General features: G+C 33.4%; 2 protein-coding genes across 3 annotated transcripts; one reads left to right on the forward strand and one right to left on the reverse strand.

Annotated features, from left to right (window-relative positions):
* Positions 1-3,911: 3,911 nt before the first annotated feature.
* Positions 3,912-5,409, reverse strand: LOC122054083 (protein DEHYDRATION-INDUCED 19 homolog 4-like). Its single transcript, XM_042615924.1, has 3 exons — positions 5,145-5,409; positions 4,881-5,017; positions 3,912-4,101 (listed from the first exon to the last, which is right to left on the reverse strand). The coding sequence occupies exons 1-3, from the start codon at positions 5,242-5,244 to the stop codon at positions 3,982-3,984; spliced, it is 357 nt and encodes a 118-aa protein (XP_042471858.1). The 5' UTR covers positions 5,245-5,409; the 3' UTR covers positions 3,912-3,981.
* A 965-nt stretch (positions 5,410-6,374) lies between these two features.
* LOC122052569 (RNA-directed DNA methylation 4-like) lies at positions 6,375-10,880 on the forward strand. Of its 2 annotated transcripts, none has more exons than XM_042614152.1 (10): positions 6,375-6,876; positions 6,959-7,042; positions 8,216-8,310; positions 8,442-8,516; positions 9,049-9,090; positions 9,656-9,807; positions 9,887-9,996; positions 10,176-10,251; positions 10,337-10,410; positions 10,488-10,880. In XM_042614152.1, exons 1-10 carry the CDS (start codon positions 6,555-6,557, stop codon positions 10,604-10,606), a joined length of 1,149 nt encoding a protein of 382 aa, XP_042470086.1. In that variant the 5' UTR covers positions 6,375-6,554; the 3' UTR covers positions 10,607-10,880. The 2 variants fall into 2 exon arrangements, with proteins under 2 accessions (XP_042470086.1, XP_042470087.1); XM_042614153.1 differs by having other exon boundaries at positions 8,445-8,516.
* The last annotated feature ends 7,071 nt before the right edge of the window (positions 10,881-17,951 follow it).

Consider the following 17,951-nt stretch of genomic DNA (forward strand, 5'->3'; position numbering starts at 1 on the left):
GACGTGAAAATGATGAACTATGCACTCAATTGAAGTCAATGGATCAGAGGATGACTGCTATGGATCAGTGAAGGCCCGTTGAGGAGTAGAGGAGGACCACTGATGACCAGAGGAGAGCCGAGGAGGATCGGAAAAGGGTCGAACATAACGTGAATAATGAAGCTCTCTTTGCCCATATACGATCAGCAGTCGTGGCTAATTTCTCCGAGACCCAGACACCACATGATTTTGAGTCACAAGAGACTCAAAACCCATTTGACTATCGTGATTAGCTTTTTCTGAGTTTTATTCAACTACAACTTAATTTTTTATTTATCATACATAAACCATGCAAAATATATTTATTCTGTTTTGATATTCTAATCTGCTCATTTCTAAATATTATATTACTATATATTTCATGAGTCTCTATTTATATATTGATCATGATCATTATTGATCCTGTCTAAAAATTAGGAAGATGATAAGTTGGAGATATGACAGCTGCGTTGACTAGATGTAGACCACGCTCCGCTCTATAACACAAGAAACGTTAGTGCCGAGCCAGGGAAGGGGTCTCCGGCGTTGGCCCTCAGACGCTCAAGTCAGTCACCGGAAAGAGGGAAGAAAATAGAGTAACATCAAATACATGCGTGAATAGTGAAAAATGTATACTTCTGTCGGTGCATGGACTCCCTTTATATAGCGCCCCAATGGGCGACATGCACGCTCCTCAAGGCATGAGCATGTTCTCCAATTTGTCCTATGAAAGGACCTGTCAGGAAAGTGCCTCTAACACCATACCTTAACATGACATGCATATCCCTGATAGGGCAGTAGAAGCTTCCGCCGTACGATCCGTCTGTTGACCATGCCTTGTGTTAATGGCACTATCTCCCAGAAGGATATTAAGAGATACATCAATGATCCCTCTGCTCGGCCGAGTAGGATACCCGCTCGGCTGAGACTCCTCCGTCACTCGACTGCTCTTTCCTGCGATGACTTGGTAGCTTATTTCCATCCGACTGGACTAACATTCCAGTTATCCCAACGTTCCTTTACTCTGTGATGAGCGCCGGTCGGGCAGTTCATGCCCGATCAGCCACCTTAGGAGGGCTCCGCTCAGCCCCATTTGGTGAGTCCGTTGGTTTTTTGGCGTTGACCTCCTTGATTTTGACCTCTACACCAGCTGTGACCTTCGTCCTTTGACCACATTTAGTGGGCCCCACATTATCACTGCATTAATTATCATTATCATTATCATCATCTTTCTATACAAGTATCTTTTTTATTACATATAAAATTAGTTATACATATATGTAAAATTTTTAATTATACATCAATATGATCATAATCTATCATAATTGACTTTCTATAGATTTTATATTACTAGTATTATTTGGAGTATTTCGTATCATGGTATGTATTTATATATTTGATTATGTACCTTTAAATTTAGATATGGATATTTATTTCTATTATTGTGTTTGTCTTTTGTTTCTATTATTATGTTTGTATATTTTTTAGATTGTGTTTGTTTCTATTTGTTTCTATCCACAACACTATTTGTTTGTTTGTGTTTATTTGTGTCTGCGATATATGAATTATTAGGATGTATGAATTGTTATAATTGTATTAGTTTGTTTGTATTTATGGATTATTAGAATGTGCAAAATGTGATTATATGTATGGATTATAAAATGTAATGTTTATATGTATGAAATGTTATCGCTTGTGATGATTTTATATAGATCCCAAATACAAAATATTTATTTTTAATTTATTTGTTTACTGACAGAATACCGACGGAAATACTGTTTCCGTCAGTAAACACTATTTCATATCATTACTGTGTGTCGATATTTTCTGACAGAAATATTATTTCCGTCGATAATTATTGACAAAAATAGTGATTTCTATCAATATATCTCTTTATTGGGTATTGACGAAAATACTATTTTCGTCGATAATTTTCGATGAAAATCATATTTTCCGTCGATAATTGTTGGTCATTCTGACGTTGTATATCGACAGAAATATTTTTGTCGGTAAATATTTTTTTGAATTTATCAACGGAATATGCATTTAGTCGAAAATTATAACGACGAAAGTTTAATTTCCGTCGGCTAAACCGTTTCCGACGAATTATCTCTCGACAAATGAGTTTCCGTCGGAATGCCATCAGTGAGCGAATATACCAATGAATTTCCAATGGAAAAATCCGTCAGTGAACTAAAATAATTTTGTAGTGCTCAACCCTTAGCAAATTGAATCAATATGAAACTACATGAAGTTAACGTGGATAACACATTTTCAATTTTAGTACCTATTTTTTGTTTTTTAATTTTATGCTTCACCATTAATATGATAAATCCAGAAGAAATACAAACTCTCAGTGATGTATATAAGATAGTAACCTACATTTGCTCCAATCAAACTTCCAGAACATATAATTGCCAAAGAAAAAAACTCTCTCTCTTAAAGGTCAAACGTTCTACTCCTTAGTAGAGATTTTTTGTATTAAAGAACAAATTCAAGATCTCAATTCTCTTTAAAAGAATTCTCTCTCTCTTTATCTATATTTTCATATTTTGTTCCTAGTCATCTATTCACTGTCAAGTTTCCGTAAGCTAAATTTTGTTAATCATCGAAAACACTGGACATAACCAATTCTTGCACAAACTCTGCTCGCTTTTGCTTTTGTTCCCTCTGCTCAGGAGTCAATGAAGCATCACTGATACCAAAAAGAATAACTTGGATTAGAGGTAGGGTTCCAGACAAATAATAGCAATCATACTTCGTCATATATATCAAACAAATTTGAACCATATAGTATATGAGAAACACTTTTTGAGCTTTCACATGGATAAAAGTATCATCTTATAAAAATGACATGAACACTAAGTTCATATTCAAATAATCACTCTGAAAAAAAATTGACAAGGTGCTCCTAGAAAAATTGATCTCTTGAAATTTCAGAGTTCTCATAAATAATAACTACTATAATTTACAAAGAGAGATGATATAAGTTTATGATTATGGAGGGTGTTAGTACATACCTGATCCTTTGTGGATTAACAATTACATTATACTTTTTTTCTATGCAAATAATATGAGAGAGGAAAGAAAACTATTCTACATTGATTGCTGTATTGATAAACTGATGATTCTAATAACTTATGAATACTTTCATAGTACTTTCATCACAATTTTACCAAACAAGCCCAGAAATCAAATTTCCACTATCATTTTGACATATCCATTTCAACTTTTCAACATCTGTAATCCTAAAGTGCTATTTTTCTTTTGGTTGGTGTTAATCATAGTTGCAAAAGTTGTGTCAGAGAAGCATAAACACGAGATAAATTGAATCAAACAAGCATTAACACGAGATATAGATTTTGAAAATTCTGCATATTTGCTCATCCTAATTGACATTTTGAATGAGAGAATGTTATGAAATTATAAATGTACGCAAAAACCTAATGTCATTTTCATGTCGATCACAAACGATACAAATGAATACCAATAAAATATACCAATGAGAAAGACAAGGACAATGAAGCAAGTACGTCTCTTCTTTCTCTTTACTGTTTTCTGCTTCGCAAGCAGAAGGTGTCAGTGTATCTTCAGCGTTAGATGCAGCCACAAAATCATCTAAGGCAACTGAGATGTCGTTCCTCAACATATCTTCCCTGGGGACTGAACTTTGCAGATGGGTTTTACTCCTGTCTAGGAGTGTTTGAATAGAGGATTCCTTACTGATTAAGAGTGCTTGTTGAGAGTCTGACATGTTGAATTCGGATGATTGTTTAATTTGTTGAGATAATGCATTCATGAACGTGGGGCTAATGGGAGGAAATTGCAGATAATTAGGTCTGCTAATGTAATGCAAAGTTAAAGAGACAAAACACACAAACATAGAAATAATCTAGCCCAAGAATTTATCTCCTTTTCAAATTTTGACATGATTCCTGATCCAAATTGGATAAACATCATAGTTCAAAAGTTGGCTGACTTATGCCATGAAAAAAAGGATATCCTCAACATGGATCGGTGAGCTTCTACAATGTGATAAAGCATTTGTGTTTGTGTTTGATTCGAATCGCAGCCAGGACAAACCTGCAAAAATGAACAAAAAGATCAGCAATCAGACTCCTGCTCGCAAGATATGAAAATTCAAGGACTTACATTTTCTAAAAAGTCGAGCACATTTGCAATAAATACAATCCAATCTACAAGTAGAAAATTTTAGATGGACATGAAAAAGATGCAAACAAATTTAATCGAAGTTTTTATCTCAGAGTTCTTTTAATGAAAACATAAATTCATCTTAAATTTGCAGAAGAGAAAAACATAAGTGCAAAGAGGATATATATATATATATATATTTTGAAGCTTAAGGCACATCCATGTTTAGTACTATTTGTGAAATGGCAATATTGATTTATACCATTTTCTTTCAATCTAGTAATTTGTCCCCAAATATCCAATTCTTGGATGAAATACTCACTTGCTCACAAGGTGAAAATGTTTGAGGATATTGATGGCTTTAGGCATAGAGTTCAAAGAAATTATATTTGTAGTAACTTTGGGAGAAGAAAAAAAGACAGAACGAAATATAAACCTAAAATGAAAAGCCTCTAACAGAATCGAAGTTTAGGGATAGAAACCTAAAGTTTGAATGCGGCAAATTGAGAAAATTTCATATTTCCAACTAGAGAACAAATTCAGTCTGTAAACAAAAATTTGAATTATTCCTAGCACACTGGAGCTACTTCTGTCAACAAGAAAGCAAGATCAACTGTAAGACTACCTTTACAACGAATCATGCAAACGAAGCAATTTGAACAAATGGTCTAAAATCTTGTCGAGAATAGATTGGAATGAACAGTACTCACAGCAGGTCTAGATTCGAAAAAATGCTTCTGGGCAAGGTGAGAGCACAGGGAACCAAGATCATGGGGCGCGTTGCAGTACGGGCAGGTTAAAGGCTGTGGAATCCCATCCACTTTGAATTCATAGATGCTCAAATCTTCTGCAAAGATTTCAATTTGGAAGCCAAGAACTAGGGTAAGAGCTCGGGTTCCCGATCGAATAAGGAGAAAACCAGATTCGGAAAAAGAATGGCGGTGGAAGATATTAGATCGGAAAAGAAAAGACACCTGGAGTAAGATCGTCTCTATTAAAGCAGTCTAGAAATTCATTGACCATCAAGTTCTGGTAGCCCAAACTGTCGACCCCTGGAACTCCAAGGCGGACCATTTGGGGGAAGACCGGAGAAGTGATTCTTGCAAACGAAGGCGCGGTCTCGGATCCAACGCAGAAGAATGGAGCCCGCTTCTCCCTTTTAGCTATCTCTTCCTTCTCGCTGCTGTTACTTCCTGATGGAATCGCCAGAGTGGAGACCCGATCGATGGAGCAAGGAGATAGAGAGAGACAGAGTGAGCGAGGGAGAGAGAGAGGAGCAGAGAGGTTGATTTATAGTTTGAATCGAAATTTAGATAAATATAAAAATTAATTTTAAAAAATATAAAAAATAAAACGGAACCCATGTTTTAATTCAATTTTAATAAAATTAAAACTGGTTTGCTTCAACGACTATTATAATATAAAATAAAATAAAAATATTTTAATTTTATTAAATTTTTATTCCTATTATGCTAAAAATAATTTTTATCAATTATTTTTAAAATATTATAATAATTATAATTATACTAGAGTAATAAATTTTTAAAATTAAACTATATTAAGGTGTTATTTTTTTTTTTAAAAAAAAGAGTATTTTATTTTGTTGTTTTAATTATTATTAAAAAAAATAGATTCCACGCTTTAGTTGGGGCGGACGGTAACATATTTTGATCTCTTATCAAATGCGTGTTTTTAATAAATTACCGTTAAGAATTGAGACTCCATTAAATAAGTGTGCTTTAAAATATATTTCTAATTAATTTAAAAAAATCCTCTATGATTTAATAAATATCAGAAGTTAATTATTTTATTTTATTATTAAAATATTCCCTCTTTTTCTCCAGTATTTCGTGATAATTAAATACTAAAATACGTTTTTACTTTTTAGTGATATTTTAACGATAACTAATAAATATTGGAAGAATTTTTGAAAATCACCCTTAAAGTAATTTTAATTGATAAAATCTCCCCTCAGGGAGTCAGGGACCTCTCATTCGAAGGCTAGCGAGAGATACATCAGAATAAATAGGCCTTGCTGCAACTTATTTGAGCCTTTTCATTTATCCCCTCGGCGAGTAGGAGAATTCCAGTTGGGGCCCATGTATTCTGAATTCTGATGTATCTCTCCGGGCGCGCTTACACGGGTGGGCTAGCCTATAAATAAGTAGACCACGGAGTCTTTTTTTCTCACAAACCTAATTCACCGAAACCTCGATTCTTTTCTTCCGGCGATTTTTGTTCTCCGGGCGATTCTTGTTCTCTGGAGGCGATTTTCTGGGCGATTCTTATTCTCCGGGCGTTAACCTTCGCTGTCTCCTCCGTCGATCAACGGAAAGCCTCCTCCGCTGTGTTCCATCACTGGAAAGTCTCCTCAGCTGAGTTCCATGTCTCCTCCGTCGATCACCGGAAACCCTCCTCCGCTGAGTTTGATCACAGGAAACCCTCCTCCGCTCAGTTTGAACACAGGAAACCCTCCTCCGCTGAGTTTGAACACAGGAAACCCTCCTCCGCTGAGTTTGATCACAGGAAACCCTCCTCCACTGAGTTTGATCACAGGAAACCCTCCTTCCCAGAGTTTGATCACAGAAAACCCACGTCCGCTGAGTTTGTTCACAGGAAAGCCTCTTCCACTGAGTTCGATCACTGGAAAGCCGGTGATCGTAAGGGTTAAACGGAAGGCCTCCCAATCAAAACTTGACTCCTTCTGTATGTTATTTTTCTTCTTTTTTTTCCCTCTTTGGATAATATTAGAATGGGAGATGAAGGTGTTTTTTTATTATGCGCTCAGGGTTGGAGATTAATGAAAGGCCACATAAAAAAGCATTCTTGGGTCTTGGAAATCTCTCCATATCTGATTTCGGCACAGGAAAAGGTATAACCTTCACTTTTTCTTTTTTCTGTTTTTAATGGGATTATCATAATTTCAATGCATGCATTTATTGAGTTGTTGCTACTTGAAAATGGAGGAACTCGAAAATGGTTTCTAGATATAATCTATGTTCTTTATATGCTAGGGACATGGAAACAATGAGTCAAACTGAAGTGGGGTAGCATACATCAATGGTCTGCTATTAGCTTATATTAATTTATAAATGATATAGTTGTCTGCTTGTAGCTTATATTAATTTATAAATGATATTGAATATAACTATGAATTTTGTAATCATGATGCTGAAATGACTCATTGAGAACTTTGAATCGGGTGCAGTGGTGCTGTGTTCATACACTTAAACATTAGATAAATGACGGAAACTTGATTCTGACAGAACAGTTAGAGTGGTGGATTTTTGTGAATGTTTTGTTCATTAGGTTTTAACCACGAAGATATCATGTCATTGTTAAAAGAAAATGATCTTTGTATAGCATTATGAAGTTCCTTTTGTCTTCGTGTTTCAACTTTTCTTCTTGTAAATTGTAATTTCTGAATCACATGGGTTGAGTTTTTCTGTTTTGGTGAAAGGGAATCATGAACTCTTGTATAATGTCCAATGATGTAAATATAAAGCTACTGGAAAGGCCTGAGGAGTTCCTTCTTATAAGTTTGTAATTGACTAAGTTTAAAAAATGATAGCCCCTCATGTTCTGTGTTTTTCTTTGTAATTTCTGATGAGTAGCTTTGATTGGCTGCCTATTCTGTGAACATATATGACTAAAAATTTCTCACCAACGATGCTTCTAAAATGCAGTTCTCAATGATAGCCCCTCATGTTCTGTGATTTGCTTTGTAATTTTGGATAAGTAGTTTTGATTGGCTGCCTATTCTGTGAACATATATGATTGAAAACTCACATGGGTTGAGTTTTTCTGTTTTGTTGAAAGGGAATCATGAACTCTCGTATAATGTCCAATGATGTAAATATAAAGCTACTGGAAAGGCCTGAGGAGTTCCTTCTTATAAGTTTGTAATTGACTAAGTTTAAAAAATGATAGCCCCTCATGTTCTGTGTTTTTCTTTGTAATTTTTGATAAGTAGCTTTGATTGGCTGCCTATTCTGTGAACATATATGACTGAAAATTTCTCACCAACGATGCTTCTAAAATGCAGTTCTCAATGAGCTTGCAAGTGAGAAGATGTTAGTTCAGCATCTTGAGACAGTTGGGCACTCCCAGTCTGTCAAAGATGTGTTGCATTCTTTTCTGGTTAACACCTAATCTCTGTTACTCTCTGTATACTCCTATGTCATTTGATATGGTCATTGGTTTAGATTTCATCTGTTGAATCTGTTAGTAATCTTCTTTTTCTCTCTCTCTCTCTCTCTCTTTTCAACCAGCAGCAACCTTCCAGAAATATAAAAGAAGTTAAGGGGAGATCTAAGGAGCGTAGAAGTTTGTATAAACCTGATAAGGTAATGTTATCACTTCAATTTCTTATGTTACATTATCCATGAAAAGATGTTATCTTAACCTAATCTTGCAGAATTATTTACCATTTCACTGCTGCATTTTCCCTTTGATTTATATTCTCTATTATCGACACTGCTAAAATGACACAATTTTATGTAATTTCTGCCATCTATTATATCATGATTCCTAAACCATAAATTGCCGAAAGGATGTTTTTGCCAGCTCATAATTCTCACAGGGAATTGGTTATTAATCTTTTGTAAAATTCACATGACAAAGAGCTGAGTAAATTATTCTATCAAATGATATTGAGCATGTTTTCTAAAATCACTTGCAAAAACAAATTATTGGACTCTTTTTTGTTATCATCCCTGGCCTTTCAAATTTTTTTGGAAAATGCATAGCTCTTGATTTGCCTACTTTGATTCCATTATTATTTTTTCTAGTTTATAACTTTACTTAATCCTAGAATATTTAGCTTTATTTTTGCCTCAAATAATATATTCATTCTTGTTGTACTTCCTGTGCCAACAGAAACATAATCAATTGCGGGCCAAGGCTATAAAAGAGCATGAGGTAAATTATTACTCTTTCATGTCATTGAATTGTTATTGCAATTTTTGCGGTGCATGAAACATGCACATCTATATTTTTGTGTTATATGTCTTCTAATGTAACATTTATTTTACATATCTTGGACTTAGGTTTTATCATTTTACATATTTAGATTCAGTCTGTTGGAAATATGCAACCTAAATAATTTTATGTAGATGCACCAGTTATGCACATGACAAGATCAATAATGTGTTTGTGATAAGAAAGAGTTTTTCATTGTTATAGCGAGTAAATGTAAGCACAGTTTTACTCTTATATACTCTTCACATTCTATTATCATATGTCTAATTGTTATTTCTGAGAGCTGATAGATTAATTTCCTCCCAGCCAAACCAATTGCTCAATTAATAACTTGAACATTACGAGACCATTGGAATGATTTTGACTATTAGTTGTTTGTTTGCGCATTTAATTGGTTTTATCATGAGATGCTTTATTATCAATTCATTGCTAAAATTATGAAACATTGAATTTGGATGTTTTTTTTTCCCAAGATAATGTGGCTAAGGCCTATTAAATCTTATAGGATCTTGCTAGAAGTGCTCGATTTGAACAAATATGGAAGAAGAGGGGAAGCATGGATGCAGAAGAATGCTCTTTGCATGAAAAGTGTCATTTGTATGATGTTGTTCGAGTTGATGCCGAAGATGAAACTCACCAAAGGATGCCAAAGTCCAAGTATGTTTAATATTTAGTGTTTCTATTGCTTCTTTAGTATATTTTTCTGGTTTATATAAAAGATTCTTGAATGCTGCAGAGTTGCTCCTGAGGCTGATGGTGCAATTTTGGATAAGTATTTACCACTTCTATGGGAAATCCTTCCACAAGTAGCTGAACAGATTGAACATGACAGAGCAACTACAGAAGGTTCCATCTTCTCCCCCATCTTTAAATCTTCCAATGACAACTTATGTTATATTTTATGCTTGGAAACAAGAAATCCAATTTGCATACTATGATTAACTTTATATGCAGTTTAAGATCTTCTGTGAGATTCTTTATGATCTGCTCACCGCTAAATTGCCCCTTTTATTTCTTTTGAATAGATAACTTTGTTTACGACATATATACCACGGGCGTTGGTGTGGACACAGACACGGATAACATTGATGAATATCCATTGTATGAATTTGGACATTTGATTAATCTGAACTAACAATTGGAATTTAATTTTGATATTCATTATGTTTATGTATGATTGCTACAGTGTGCAAGTTTATGTAGAGGATGATTATTATGATGGTCTGTCACAATCTGATTATGAAAGTGATGATTCAAATGGTATGACTATATCTTTTCTTTCCTTTTAATTTGACTCATATTAAAGTTGGTAAATATTAATACTTGTTTATTTGCAGCTGAGAACAATCCATGGAATGATTATCGCGATGAAGAGTCTGACTTTGAAGATGCTGACTCAGAATATGATCAAAGTGAAGAGGAAGATCAAGAGGACTGGAGATGGGGATATCGTTAAATTTATCTATTGTATTTGCGTTAAGCTGAAGCAATCACTTCTAAGCTGAAGAGTGAAGATCTGAATCAAAATTCTGACATTGATTTAGAAGATTTCTAATTTAGATTATATAGGATAAAAGATATCATTTATCAGCGAAGAGTAAAGGAAGACCAAGAATATTGGACATGGGAACATGTCAATTAGTTTATTGTGCATGTATTAAGTTGAGGCAGTGATTGTCATGTAGTCTGTTTGGTAGTTATTGTAATAGAACAACATCATCGAGTAAATATGTATATTTTTGCAAATTAATTAGAAATTTATAAAATAATTTTTTTCATGCTAATTTGTATGAATTTCACAATTTAAAAGTTGATAAGAGAATATGCTATGAACGTTAAAATAAAATATTTTCTTGTGATAACATTATTATTTTGAAGCCAAAATTTACATTATTTGAAGTCAAAACTTTCTGTAGATTAAAAATGAATGTATATCAATACGATTTGATCCCCTACTCCCATTAGGGCACCATTTTAATTTTTTATTTTTATTTTTTAGATATTTAAGAATTGAATCTTAGCTTCTATTAATTAATGGATATATTTTTCTTGATAGAACCATCAAATAAAAAATCATCCTAAAAACGTTGATCTATTTTCTATTAATTAATGGATACATTTTTCTTGATAGAATCATCCTAAAAATGTTGAGCTAATAGATCTATTATTCATAAATATTAACGAGTTACACATATATGTGTTTAGCACATCTAATTTTATTAAATAGTTTTTTTTAAAAATAAAAATTAATCCATTTTGAATTCTTTTTTATAAAATGTAATATAACATATTTATCATTTTAAAATACTCTTAATTCCAATAAAATTGAAAAGTTAATAAGATAATATGCCACTATGTATGAACGTTAAAATAAAATATTTTCTTGTGATAACATTATTATTTTTGAAGCCAAAATTTACATTATTTGCATTTCTGAAGTCAAAACTTTCTATGGATTAAAAATGAATGTATATCAATACGATTTGATCCCCTACTCCCATTGGCCAAGAGGAAAGTAGGGCCCATCTCAATTTTTTATTTTTTTAGACATTTAAAAATCGAGTCTTAGTTTGTATTATTAATTAATGGATAATTTTATATTTTTTTTTTTTTGATAGAATCATCCTAAAAATATTGAGCTAATAGATCATTCGTTGTAAGTACTTTTTATTTATCCTAATTACAAGTGGAAAATTTTTATAAATATTATTTACGAACGTTATTCACGAATATTATTCATAAATATTAACAAGTTGAACACATATGTGTTCAAACTTATTTGTTTAGTTTAACGAAGTTGTTCAAACTTATTTATTTAATTGATTTTATGTGTATTAAACGAACATAAACAAGAACGAACGTTCGGTTCATTTACGACCCTAGCACATCTAACTTTATTAAATATTTCTTTAAAAATAAAAATTAATCCATTTTAAATTCTTTTTTATAAAATATAATACAATATATTTATCATTTTAAAAATACTCTAATTTCAATAAAATTATAATTAATACGATTTCAAAAACTATTATAATATAAAATAAATTTTTTTAATTTAATTAAAATTATTATTATTAAAATATTTGCATCAATTATTATTAAAAATATTATAATAATTATGATTATAATTATGATAATAATATTAGAGTAAATATATTTTTAAAATAAAAAATATATTAAGGTGTTTTGTGTAACAAAAAAAAAAAAAAATCTTATTTTGTTGTTTTAATTATTATTAAAAAAAATAGATTAAGGTGAACGGTCATTTATCAAAGTTAGGTACATATTTTGACTCTTTTAATGTTGAGGGTGTATTTTTAATAAATTACCCTTAAGATTAAATATGAGTGCTTTAAAATATTTTTTAATAAATTTAAAAATAATCCTCTGTGATTTAATTAATATCAAAGTAAATTAATTTTATTATAATTTAATAGTAGAAGAAGAGAATTATTTTATTCAATAGTTCTACTAAATACCCATATTTATAAGATAGGTGGAGTAGCACATAAATGAAAGAATACAATGATATTTTAATCAACAATCAAATCAAATTAATCATCTATTATAACGCTCCCCGTTAGATGATTGATAGAGAATTCGACGCTGCCTTGATAAAATCTTGTCAGTAAAATCAAGTGGAAAAAACCTGAACGAACGAAAAAGAATACAACAGTTGATACTCCTAAATTTTAATCACTAAAAATCTTTTATTTGATGCATCCCTATCTTATGCACAAATTACTGGAGTATCGACGTCAACAATGCTTTTATGAATAAATCAACTACATTGTCACTAGAATGACTTTACTGGACATCAATATCACCTTTCTATTGGAGTTGATGTGTGGAGAAGAACTTTGATAAAATATATTTTATTCTATCCCTTTTAATATAATCTCCCTTTAGTTGTTGTTAGTTTGCATGATTCTTAAATATGTAGAGTCATAGATCTCAACCATATATATTCTTGACTTACTTTATGCATTGTAATAATTTCAAAGTGATTTGACGATGTCCCTGTTAAAGCTTGTTTGTTGACTCCCATGATATAGAAATGCCTCCTTGTGTAAACACATAACTTATTTGGGATCTAGCTTTATGTGGATTTGAAAGATAACCTACATCTACATATACTATTAAAGATAAATATGATCTTATTGAATAAAATAATCCCATGTATGTTGTACCATGAAGGTAACGAAATATATGTTTTACACCATTCCAATGTCTTCCAATTAGAGAAGAGCTACATCTTGCTAGAAGGGTAATTGAAAATGCAATATCTAGGCAAGTGTAATTGGTAGATATGATAATGCACCAATTGTATTAAGATATGGTATTTTTGGACCAATAACATTTTCTTCATCTTTGAGTGGACAAAAAAATTATTATTTTTTTAATTTAAAGTGATCGAATAACTATTGGTGAAAACAATGCATGTTCATTATCCTTATAAAAGTATTTTAGTTTTCTTTGTGTGTATGAGGATTAATGAACAAATATTACTTATAGTAAATGTTCAATTTGCAATCTAAGGTAAATTTAGATTATCTACATATACTGTTACAATTGAAAAACCTTCTTCCATCTTTTTTGTAAAATGCATGGACAAATAATATTATTTGTATAACTTTCTTATAATAATTATTCACTTAGACGATTGTACCACATGTGCCCTGATTACTTTAATCCATATAATGATTTTTTGCAACTTTATTGAGAACATGATCTTAGGGAGTTACATCATTTGTTTCTAGTAATTTGTGTTGGTGCAGGTTGCACTAATCATTTAATTTTGATGTATGACAAATAGATTAAAGTTAGATGTGATGCTTATCTAACCTTTATACCAAGTGTACAGGAGTTGACTGGTCTGAAGGACCTGATACCAGACTGGAATTCAGTTAAGTCTGTGGGACCCGATAGCTAGTGCGAAGTTTAGATAAGTCTGCTGGGCTTGATATCTAGCGGGAAGTCCGGTTGGGTCCATGGGATTTGACAATCGGTCGAAGTCCAGTTGGGTCTGCGAACCTGACAACTGGCGTGAAGACCTAGTGAGTCAAAGGCAAGTCAAGTGATTGCAGTTTGTAACTGAGGAGGTAAGCAGCTGGAGGAGATATCCAGTGAGGACGCGTTCCCCGTTGAGGGAACTGTAGGTGTCTATCCAACTTAGGTCCATTTGGGAAACCTAAGTTGAGACCTTGACTAGATCTTGGTCTCAAGGAGACAGAATAATTACTATTGCTGTTTTATTATGTTGTGTTAACTTTGTCTTGCAGGACAAATATATTTTCTATTGCCTGGACTAACCTTTTTGCAGGGAAGAATCTACTGAAGAAAAGGAGAGTCCGGGCGCTTAGACCAGGCTCGCTCGGGCGGTCCAGGTGCTCAAAGTCGATCCAGGCACCCAAACTTAAAAATTTATCCAAAAGCTGATGTGGAGCACGTCGATTTACTGAGTCACATGGTCCATGCACCCGGAGGGGTTCCAAGCGTCCGGAATTAGCCTATATAAAGGCCTTCGACTAGGGGCTTCAGGACAACAACTGGTATGACTTTCACTCTTGCTCGGTGCTCCGAAAAAGCTCCTACGACTCTATGAAGCTCCTTCAACAACCGACGATCAAGACTTTCTTATTTTCTTTGTTGACGGTAACATTGCTTTTAGTTCTTGTACTTAACCTATGTAATCATTCGAACTATTAGTGTATTGCCTAACGAAAGCACTTGACGAGTGCGGACCTTGGAGTAGGAGTTGTCGAAGGCTCCGAACCAAGTAAAACTACTTATGTTAGTATTGTCTTTTATTCTTCCGTTGTGTACTTGTTTTTAATTCTCTTTTGATTTTCGACGATCGTTATTCACCCCCCTTCCAGCGTCTTTCCTATCCTATAATTTGAATCCTTTAGGGATTTTCACACACACACACACACACATATATATATATATATATATTGCATGTATAGTTTTTCTGATACAACCAAACTAATAAAAAAATCAGAAGTAGTGACATCCATTCAGGTGAATATGTTTCCTTATAATGGATTCTAGGTCTTCATGAGAAACCTTAAGCTACAAGTCTGTCTTTGCATCTCATAATTTCACTTTTTTTTTCATACGAACACTCATTTATATCCTACTAGGATTACATCTTTAGGTGTTCGAACTATAGACCTAAATACTTTACATTTTTGTAGAGATTCTAGTTTAGTCTATATAGCAGCCTTTCATTTTGGCCAGTCATTTCTTTCTTGAAAATCTTTGATAGATTGTGGTTCAGAATATTTATTACCTTGCACGATGTCAAAGGCCACATTAAGAGTGAAAATATCATCAATGGTTGTATTGTTTCAGTCCCATATTTTACAAGACATCAAATAATTTATTGAAATCTCATTATTTTCATATAACTATGATTTTTCAGAAACAATATTATCGGCATCTGATTCATTGATTTCTCTTACTTTATCATCTGGAATTGCATCTTCTAAAGTTTTCGATTCTTTCTTTTCTTGTATCTTTCTTTTTTGAGGTATAGTGTCTTTCAAGCCAATTGGTTGACCATGCTTCTAGCGTATGTAGATACATTTGTAGGTAGAGTAATTGATGGTCTTATAGGGACATCGATTTTTACTGGAGTCTCTACTTGTATGTATGCCTTTGTCACATTTTTTTTTTATTAACAAAAGCATCAGACAATTTATTTGCAATTCTTTGCAAGTGAATGATTCTTTCCACTTCTCGCTCACATTGATTGTTACCGGGATCAAAATGAAATAATATTTTTTCATTCCAATATTTTTTTTTTCATTTTTCTTTAGGATATAACTTTCCTCCCCCCAATGTTGGAAAATTTGTTTCATCAAAGTGTCAATATACAAATCTTGTAGTAAACAAGTCACCTATCAAAAGCTCCAAATATCTAATAATGGATGGTGAATCATATCTCACGTAGATCCCAAATCTACGTTGTAGACTCATTTTGGTTCTTTGTATAGGTGTGACAAGGACCTATACTGCATAACCAAATACTCGGAGGTGAGAAACATCAGGTTCTCGACCATAGGCAAGTTGTAACGATGAGTATTGGTGATAATTAGTTGGTCTTACACAAAGCAATGATGCAATATATATTATGTCATGACCAAAATAGAAGATGAAAGTTTTGTTTTCATGAGTAGTGGTCTAGTAATTAATTGCAACCATTTAATAAATAATTCTACTAGTATATTCTGTGTATGAACATGGGCAACTGAATGCTCAATTGAAATTCTGATGGACATACAATAGCCATCAAATGTTTGTGACTTAAATTTAGTATCATTATCAAGGCCAATTGCCTTGATTGAATAATCAAGGAATTAAGCTAGTAGTTTAATGATTTGCCCAAGTAGTTTAGCGAAGACTATATTCTGAGATGAAAGCAAACTAACATGTGACTATCTAGTTGAAGCATTAACTAACACCATGAAATATTGAAATGGTCTACATGGTGGGTACATAGATCCATAAATATCCACATGAATCCTCTTCCAGAAGCTTTGAGTTTCAACATCAACCTTTGTGGGGGAATGCCTTATAATTAGTTTTCCTTGTGAATAAGCCACACATAAAAAATTATTATGTAAAAAAAACTTATGGTTCTTTATGTTGGTATAATTGACCTCTAGGATTTTGATATTTGACAATATATCAATGTCTGGTTAGGTTGGCTAAGGACTTGATGTTTAGAAGAGAGAAGTCTAGTTCAGACTAGTTGATTAGTAAGGGTAAGCCCTAACTGGAGGTTAGGTAGGTAGTAGTCTTGGTGAGTGAAGTCAAACCCTGGTGAGTGAAGTCAAGCCCTAGTGGTGGAAGTCCTAGTGAGTGAAGCTAGGCAATGGAAGCCCTAATGAGTGAAGCTAGATGGTGAAAGCCTAGTGAATGAAGTCCTAGTGGATGAAGCTAGGCAACCTAGGGTGTTGGTGCAATTTGCACTAATGATCTAACTCAGGTTTTGCTGAATGACAAATAGATTAAAGTTAGAGTGTTTGTGATCTAATTGTAACCAAGTGTGCAGGAGTTGATGGATCTGGAGGACCTGACACTAGGATAAATCTAGCTAGGTCTGTGGGACCTGATAGTTGGTGTGAAGTTCAGATAGGTCCACGGGATTCGATATATGACGGGAAGTTCGGTTGAGTCCGCAAGACCTGACAACCGGCTGAAGTCTAATTGCGTCTGCGAACCTGACAACTGGTGGGAAGACCTGGTAGGTCAAAGGAAAGTCAAGCGACTGTAGTTGGTAAGTAAGAGATAAACAATTATATTAGAGGAGAGATCTAGTGAGGATGCATTCTCGGTTGAGGGAACTTAGGCGTCAGTCCAGCTTAGGTCCATTTGGGAAACCTAAGCTGAGACCTTGACTAGATCTTGATCTTGAGGAGACAGGATCTAATTGTTGGACCGTTGGGCCGGCTAGAAGGGGGTTGTTGGTTAGTCCTGTAAAATAAAAGAAACAACCCTTCCTCGAAATCTTTAAGCTAACACTTGCATAAATAATAAGCAGAAAGTAAATAGAACATTAAAAAGAACGAGGCATAGGGATTTACTTGATTACAACCGATGTGGTTGTTAATCCAAGGAAGATTAAGCACTAAAACTCCTTCAGGCGGAGAAGCCTCTTACAACGTTGAAGCGCAGAAACAAAAGCTTAACTACAACTAAAGCATACAAGTGTTTGGAAATGGAATGCTTATGATTGTTGAAAAGCTTCTGGACCAAGACTATATTTATAGCCTTGGTCGGGGCGCCCCGAA

This window comes from Zingiber officinale, chromosome 3A (genome assembly GCF_018446385.1).
Source record: "Zingiber officinale cultivar Zhangliang chromosome 3A, Zo_v1.1, whole genome shotgun sequence".
Classification (NCBI taxonomy): domain Eukaryota; kingdom Viridiplantae; phylum Streptophyta; class Magnoliopsida; order Zingiberales; family Zingiberaceae; genus Zingiber; species Zingiber officinale.